The sequence below is a fragment of the Condylura cristata genome, unplaced genomic scaffold (genome assembly GCF_000260355.1).
Source record: "Condylura cristata isolate star-nosed mole 26May11 unplaced genomic scaffold, ConCri1.0 scaffold00031, whole genome shotgun sequence".
NCBI classification, from domain to species: Eukaryota; Metazoa; Chordata; class Mammalia; order Eulipotyphla; family Talpidae; genus Condylura; species Condylura cristata.
In genome coordinates this window covers 8,377,010-8,386,118 of record NW_004567132.1, presented here as the reverse complement: position 1 = coordinate 8,386,118, position 9,109 = coordinate 8,377,010, and the positions used below count along the sequence as shown (strand labels likewise).

General features: G+C 33.5%; 1 protein-coding gene across 8 annotated transcripts in view; it reads right to left on the bottom strand.

The window, feature by feature from the left end:
• EHBP1 (EH domain binding protein 1) overlaps positions 1–9,109 on the bottom strand; it is a 403,255-nt gene that overhangs the window by 141,365 nt on the left and 252,781 nt on the right. For 5 of the 8 annotated variants that reach the window (XM_012731519.1, XM_012731523.1, XM_012731521.1 and 2 more), the window contains exons 8-10: positions 7,122–7,226; positions 6,332–6,454; positions 2,216–2,456 (exon numbers count right to left, since the gene is read on the bottom strand). In XM_012731519.1, the coding sequence (XP_012586973.1) occupies positions 2,216–2,456; positions 6,332–6,454; positions 7,122–7,226 (469 nt within the window). The remainder of the gene's footprint in view (positions 1–2,215; positions 2,457–6,331; positions 6,455–7,121; positions 7,227–9,109) is intronic. The other 3 variants (XM_004691438.2, XM_012731522.1, XM_012731520.1) reach the window with 1 other exon arrangement.

Sequence of the window (9,109 nt, the reverse complement as noted above, 5' to 3'; positions counted from 1 at the left end):
AAAAAAAAATTAAAAAAAAATATGACATGTATTGTATATATGAATAACATTTGCTATTTTCTGTTCTTCATTCCTGTGTGTAAATCCAAATTTCTAGGTAGTGTGATTTTCCTCTTACCTGAAGGACATCTTTCTAACATTTCTGCATGTAAATCTAATGGTGACAAATTCTCTTAGGTTTAAGATATCTGTAAATATCTGTTATTTTGTCTATTATTTTGTTTTATTTTTATTAATTTTTTTTCTATGCTTTTATAATACGCCACTGTCTTCAGATTGCACTGAGAAGGTCTGCAGTGGATTTTATCATGTTTATTGTGCTTGGGGTTCATTCAGCTTCTTGGACCTGTAGAATTATATGTATTAATATGTATTGGACCTGTATTATTATATTTTAATTTCTTGGACCTGTAGGTTTATATGTACTTTAATGTATATGTATGTTAATTTCTAAAATTAGTGACCATTATTTCTTTAAATGTTTTTTCTATCCCCTTCATCCTCTTTCTTCTCCTTTTGCCACTCCATTACATACTTAGTAAGCCACTTAAGTTGTCCAGTTAATCCTCTGTTTTTCTTTACTCCACCTAAAAAATTTAGATCGTTTCTATTGTTCTTGTCATATTTAATATGGGGTTAATTCCATCAGGTATATTTTCATATCAAATTGCGTATTTCCCATCTCTATAAACTGAATTTGTATTTTTTATACTTTGATTCTCATGCTTTCTTCCACCTTCTTGAACACTGACAATATTTATAGTAGTTATTATAATTGTCTGTGCCATTTCTGCATCCATATCTAATGACTGAGTTTCTTCCTCATATGAGTCTGATTTTCCTACTTACTTACATGCCTGATAAATTTTTGACTGGTTGCCTGACATTCATTATGAATTTTATGTCGGAGGTACTGAATTGTTTGGTACATTTAATAATTTTGGGCTCTGTGTGGGATGTAGTTACTTTGAGCTATTTTAATTCTTTTGAGTCTTGCTTTTAAACTTTGTCAGACAGACTCAGAACAATCTTGAGTCTGGGACTGACCAGGTCCCATCACTATAACAATACCCTTCTCAGTCAATGACTCAAGTTGATGTCTCACATATTATAGTAAGTCTTTTTCTCTCTGGTTGGTAGAAACACAAAGTATTCTTGATCCTGGATGAAGTATGGGATTGTTCTTTGCCCTCAGTAATTTCTTCATATGTATGATCTGATAAATACTCAGATACAAACGAAAAATTCAAAATATACTTTCAATAGATCATTCAAACTCTATGAGTACCTTTTACCTTTTTGCTACTCTGTCTACAAGTCCTAGCCACCTCAGTACTCCTAAAGTCCAACTCTATCTTCTCAATACTGGGAGATTAGTTGGGTTTTCTCTCCTGGAACTGCATTTGAAAACTCTGTCCTGAATAATCATTGGCCTTATCTATTTTGGTTTTTTCCCCCCACTGGGGTCACTGCCTTGCTCTATTTGTGTCTAATGTCTTAAAATCATTGTATTACACATTTTAGTCAGTTTTTTGGTTGTATAAGACAAAATGCAATATCCAGTTTGTGTTAACCCACCATGACCAGAAATGGATCTTTTGCTGTTGCTTTTTAAACATACTCAGGGTCACTGTCAGCTGTTGCACAGGTGTGCAATATACAACTCCAAAATACAACGTGAACACATCCTCCTATCCCCACTCTTAAACTGCCTAAAATGGAAACTGTAATCATACTGACTACTTATGTTGAGCTTATAGTCAATGACCTACTTATTTGGATAAAAATAGTAACAAGTACAGATAATTCCTCTTTACAAATTCAATGATTTCATTGAAAATGAAATCTCCTTTCAATCAATATTATGAATAATTATTTGGTTCCCATAGTAGACTTGTAATGTAAACGTGTATTGCCTACAGAATGTAAGTACCCTTTGTAACATGGTTATTGTGGGAAGACATAACTGGAAATCTAACCAGAGATCTCTTCCCTCATTTGTTTGTTGAAGATTCACATACACTCATGAAGAAGGTGGGACAATAGGGGTCATAATAATAAAAATTTATAGATGGGGGATGAAATAAACCCTAACTTGTAAATAGCATATTGAAATAGGAACAGAGTTCTTTTTACTCATCTAAAGATCTATTACAAATGGATTTCTTTAGTTAAGATACTGAGCTATGATGACTGCAAGATAAAATGTACTTACTCATCCAACTCTTCTTCTTCAGTTTTGCAACTATCAGCATAGAGGTACTTGCTCATATCCACAGGTCTTATGATTTTTCTTTTTGTAGACTGGGGAGGAGAATCCTTTATAGTTACAAAAGTTTCTGGCTCATCAAATGGGTTCAAATACTGTGGAGTCTGGACCTCTTTATAGGGATTAAAGCTGTTATCATAAAAGGATTCTTCTGCTTTTCTAGGTGAAGCTGTTTCAGTAATTGGTTCTAGAAAACAGTAACAAAAGATGAATTATATCAAATTAGTATTATATGATATTTTCTTATATTTCTAGTGTTTTCAAAAATACTCTTGAATAAACTGTAGCACCAAAAGAATGCAAATCAATTATAAGTTTTAGATGAATTAAGTTTATAAGATATGATATCTCAGATTTTTGTTTACTTCTCCAGAAATAATTCTTTCCCAAATGGAATTTGGATTGTTAATGACCTTAGACTTTCAAATGGTATGACAATTTTTGAATTTTTTTTTAAAGATTTATTTATTTGTGCATACAGAACTGGGGTACAGGCCAGAGGCTCAGGGGCGGTGAGAGGCTTCACCAGAGACAGAGTGGGGAACAGAACAGGCAGATCGACGAAGTACACTGCTGAGGGGAGCAGCGGGCGGGCCAGGAGAGGTCTGCCACGCCATGTGGTCACCTCTCATGCGGAAGCGGCTTTAGATTCTCAGTGCTGTGCTTTAACCCGCTGCGCCACCAGGGAGGGCTGACAATTTTGGAATTTTTTAACTTTCTTAAAGGTATATTTTATTTTTGCTTATTTTATGTTACTATAATAGCTTGTCATCTCAAACCGATAGAGAATAAATTTGTTTATATTGCATCAAACATGTAGAGATGTTGACAGGATAACAAAGGTTTGGATATAATCAACTTCAAGTGAAGTATAATATTTGCTTTTAAAAGAACGTAAAATGTATGAAAGTTTGAAATGTCTATACTGTTACACAAGCAAAGACTACACAGGAATCTGACAATTCATTCTGTAGCATTATAAAAAATATAACCATGTAACACTGAATTTGTCTTCCCAAGGTTTTCAAAGGGCAGATTTCTGTATGCTGTAAGACCTCCATACTTTAGAGTATTTCATAACACATTTGATTTTTTATAATATAGCCAATCAATAAACCAACTAATAAGTACAAAAGAATTTTTAAGTCAAAAGCATACTGAGAAGCTGATATGTTATTAAAATCTTCAAAATTTTACTATTTGAACTTGTGATGTGAAAACAAAGTTGACTCTTAAAAATAAGGCTGACTTGGCCCTCCCTGGTGGCGCAGGGGGTTAAAGCGCTGTACTGAGAAGCTTAAACCCCTTCTACATGAGTTCGATCCCCGCCTGCCCCTGTCTCTGGTGAATCCTCTCACCCTCCACATCTCTGGCCTATACCCCAGTTCTGTATGAATAAATAAATAAATCTTTAAAAAAAAAAAATAAGGCTGACTCAAAGCACAAAACACACTACAATACCATGTCCTCCAACAAGTACCGAAGTGCTGAGTACTAACCCTTTTCTTTTTTTATGGATAGCTAGCATATTAAAACTAGAATTTGGAATATAGCTGTCCAAAATTGATCATGAATTTTATTAATGAAAGTAAGTATTTTCTTAAATTTTAGAAACAATTCAGAGGGCAAATTTGTCATGGATCTTCCAAAAGTAATTCTAATTGCCAAGCAACTCTAACAAAATGTTATAGAAGATAGAAAATTGATTACTGAGATTCCCAAGAAGTAACTTCATAAATGACATTTCATACAATTTAATCTATCAAAAACATCATAATTGACATATGCATGGCTCTCATGTCTTAATTTCAAACTAATTTTACTGGTACGTTAAGATTATATGAAAACTTACTATTATCTTTCATATTAAAAAAATCTCTGAATTAAAATTCAATAGACCACAGTGAAGCAATTATCAATTCATAAATTACTAATAAATTAATACTGACATGTATTTAAATAATCTATGTTACAGAAGACACTCAATAACTGCATATCTTTGTTAACAATATGATAATATTCAAACTTAACACCACTAGACTCTTTATAATAATGCAAATAAAGTATTTTCATTTTTCTGTAGGGAAAGACTACCAAGTTTACCTATTCATCTTTTTATTAGTAAATGCTAAATCAAATGCTTAAGAAACTGACAAAACTGGTCAATGCAATAGGTTTTTATATTTATTTTCAGGAAGAGAACTGCAAAATTTGATCCAAGTAAATTCACCAATTATAAAACCAAAAGTAATAAAGTATTCAAACTATTTAGCAAGATTTGAGGATGATAAAACTGGCAACAAAGGGAGATTTAAGATAGTGTTATTTCACTTTAAAGCTAACAAGTACATTTGATAGTTTTCTAAAAGGGTCAATAAAGCACAGAATGTCATGAATCTAAGATGAGAGTCAAAGTTTTAAAGTTGGGAAAAAAAAGGAAAAGAAAAAAGAGCCATACAAATATTTTCACTATTTGAAGTTGTAAGTTTTTAATGAATAAAAATAAGTTATTTCTAGAAAAATATTTTTCTAATACAAAGTATCACCACATCTCTAAAAGGTATATACTGAAGAGAATGCTAGTTGTCACATTTTTTTCCTTAGCTCTATATACATGACTGAAGATTCTGAATCAGGAATTAACATCTAATATCTCTAAACAGAAATATAATACTAGGTATCATCTGTTACTCTTTCTATACCTCAGAAAACAGACCCACATAAATTTAGAAAAGTTTCCTGTTTGTTTCCCTTTTTTGCATAATGAAAATATTTATTTGTACCACTATCCTTTTAAGTGAGGATTGCATAATCCTCTGAAAAATTTTCACAAATTGGTACACAGTAAAAAATTACTTATTTGATTTTGATAAGGAAAGATCAAATGCTGATGTCTCAAAATACTTCAGAAATAATCTTTAAAATTTATGTATTTTGATGTATACAAAACACAATCAAGGAGAAACTAGATAGTATGAAGAAGAAATCGAATTAGGAATCTTAGCACTCCTCCACTTTCATTTGCCTAAGTTCTTTATTCAAATCACTTAATTCTGCTAGGTCTCTACTTCCTGATGTATGAATAGACAATTGAATCATCATTAGATTACCTCTAAGATTTAGTGTAACCATAAAGATTTAAAATATCTCTTAACTAGACAGTTCATAAGTAAAATAAAATCTCATTAATTTAAAATTGCTAATTTAAAATCTTGTAAGGAGACAGTAAAGGAATAGAAGGATGTAAGGATACAAAATGATAATGTTCTATTAGAGTGAATCCCAAAGTTGATATCTCATTTTCACCAACATACACAATAGCAAAGTTCTTTAAATCTCAAGAAGACATCATAAAAGCAGCCTAAAATATGTAAGCAGTGGTTAATCATTCCTGTATTTACTTTGAGTTTAATTAAACAGAAGACTCACTTCTTTGACTGCTTTTATCTAATCAGGCTTTAAGAATACAAAACTACATAAAAAGAATTACTAAAGAAAAAACAAACTCCTGGTTTACTCCTTATGAGTATGTGGTAAATATGATGCAGTGGATTCTGATCTTAGTGCTCTGTGCTATTTATGTGCACAAATTACTCTCCCACGTATTGTAAATCTCAACCAGAGACACTGCATGAAAAGTGTGTGGAAGTACTCATTAGACACTGAGGATAGAGGCAGAAGAGCTAAAGAGAGAAAAAAGCTGCACCTCAACATCACTATGTCTTACAACTTGACTTTGGTAAGCCAAACTAATTAGATTTAACTGAATGGCAGATAGGTAAAAACCTGTTATTTCCAACATAAGAGCTTTACCTTCTGACCTATTACTATACTAATAAAAGGTGAATATATAAGTCCTATGTAAGTATCTATATAAGGCTTTATTTTTCTTTAAAAACAATAAAATGGAAGCCACTCAGAATTGCTCATCAACTGCAGTGGTATTGAACAAGTAATATTATTACTAACAAAAACTGTTTTGTGTTTTTAAAAAAACTCTTTCTGCCCTAACAGTTCAGGAGTATTTGACTACATAAAAGACTTTAAAAAAAAATCTGCTACCTTCTGAGTCGGGATCTCCAAATGGATTTAATTCGGCTATATCAGGATCACCAAATGGATTTAAATTCACAGTGGCCAAGTCCTTTTCTGCTTCATCCAAAAAGTTAAGTTTGTTGATAAGCTCTGAAAACAAATACATGTCTTAATTCACAAAGGCTGTAGTTAAGTATAACTGTTGATCACCCATAGGTATTTCAAATTGTAAAAAAAAAAAAAAAACAAAAAAACAAAAAAAACATACTAATAATACCTGCCAATAAGATACATAGCATTAACTAATAGCAGAATGTCATTCTAGTATTTTGTAGCATACCAACATTTTCAAATAAAACAAAATGTACAAATGCATATGAATTTTAAAATTTTATGAGATAATGAGCTAGAGAAACTTTCATCTGAAACTAATTTGATACAAGATGAAAATGCTGACATCAGTTTTTAGAAAAAAATCCTAGTTCTAAAAATAAATAATACCAATGGATTTAACATAAGCAAATATTTTAAAAACTACATAGTTAAAATATAGAAGCTAAATGGAGAAATGTTATATAATCAATTATTATCTTAAGTTTTAAAATAACTGCTTATTAAGGATCCTGAAATGAAACTGCCAAAGATGATAAATCCTGCTAAGTTGTTGCCTGTTGGTGCACTACAAATTACCGAAGAAAACACTGAAGGAAAAACAAAGACAAAACTGACAGTTGAGTACAGACAGAAGTCAAGAGGTAGCAAGTCACAGTAAATACAGGCAATCAGAAGCAGAAAGAAAGGAAGAAAGCTCTTAGACCTTCAGAAGAACTGGCTGATTTAGCTGAAGGCATATTTGCTTGTTTTATGCAGTCATCTTGATCTTCATCTAAGCTGCTCAGAGCATTCAATTGGTTTACAATTTCTGTAAACAAAAGCCAGTCGAGACAAATGTAAGGTAAGGTCATTTAATTAAAGAGCTGTAGAAGCATGCTGTTACTCAAAAGACAAAGAGAAGGGATGTTAGGTTAGGTTAATCAAGAATATATTTTGAGGCTGTTATAACTATATTTAACTGAAAGTGTGCTCATAGACTGAAATAGAAAACAATATATTGCTAAAACTCACATTAGTAAATATAACAACAACAGTAAACATAAACACTGGTTTTCAGTAACCACTTTTACATTTTAAAACAGTACTTCAAGCATATTCATTAAAAAAATACAAAATATCCTCTGATACTATGGAAAATACTACTTATTCTATAAAATTCTAAATTTAAAATAAAGGTTTTAAGATACATATCTACATTAATCATGAACATAATAAGCACCTGTTCTAGAACATGAACAAATACTACAAAAAATAAGATATGACCACTTTTTTACTCTTGTTTTCTAAGGAATTTTTTCTTATAAGGAACTCTTCAGTATTTACTTTAGGAAATCTTATAATTTAGCCAAAAAAGAGACAGAACAAAAGACAGAATATGCCCAACATTAGACACTTCACCTTCTACTGTTCCCTTTAATTTTTAGGGATATATGATGCAGAGGCAGCGTGATTAGCAGTACATGACTGATTTTTTTCATTCATTGTAAGTTATGTACTTTTTAAAATTTTGCAAATGGTTTATTTTTAACTTTGAAAATATAAAAAAAATTAATAAAAGTAGCTAACATTTATAAAAGCCATGTGAAGGGTTCTGCTTATATATATAAAATGAGAATTAATGCCTATAAATAACCCGTGGTATTATTACTAATATCCACCTTTTGTCATATGTAGCAGTATCATTTATTTGTACTCTATCCCCGATGTGCTACTGCCAGCTTGAAACATTTTTTAAAATACCCAAAGATTGGACTTCCGGAAGATGGCGGCAGAGTAAAGACACCGAGATCACCGCGTCCAAGCCTGCATAGGAATTGAGGACTGAAAACAGACTATAGACTCACTTACTACAAGTTTTAACCCAAATGAAAACACCCTGGACTCACTAGAAGGTAGATAACTGAGAGGGAATCGGTGATTGGGGAGTTCCCAGAAGGGAACTCCCGGGAAAACCCCCGGTCCCTGGAAGTTCCGAGGGATGCAGGAGCTGCTTTGCCCCACGCTAAACCCTGGAGGTAAAGCTGGATGGCTCAGCTCAGTGAGTAAAGCCCAGGCTGCAGAAAGACTGCAAATCTGATCCTCAATACTTAGGTGAGAGAAAAACCGCTGAATCTGCAGACCTGATCCAGAGCACCTGGGCACCGCGCAAAGCCCCTGATCAGCTCGACCAGCTCGGGAACCGGCAAGACAGCCGCAGAATAAAGACGCCGAGGCGACTACATCCAAACTCGCACGGGATTATACAAAAAACGGACTATAGACTTTCGTGCTACGAGTTTCAACCCAAATGAGAACGCCCTGGATTCACTAGAAGGAAAATAACCCAGGGAGAACCGGCGATTGGGGAGTCCCCATAAGGGAAGCCGCACAGGCAGGAACTGATCCGGGAATGCCAGCGGCTTCCAACTCCCTAGGCTCCTTTAAAAATCTAGGCAGCGAAAGGCAGGAAGCCCTACAGAGGAAACCTGCCTGAGAAGGCAGCTTGCGGGCTGCTCAGCAGCCTTTTGTCCTAGCCCTGCTTCAACCCTGGAGATAAACTGAGACAATTCAGCTAGGGAGAGGAAACCAAATCGTGGAAAAGGCTGCAGCTCAGAACCAGAGACCTGAGGATACCCCGCAGACCTGTTGCTGACCTTTGCCCCAGCAGCCCCGACAAAGCCCTGGATATAAACTGAGACAACACAGCTAGGT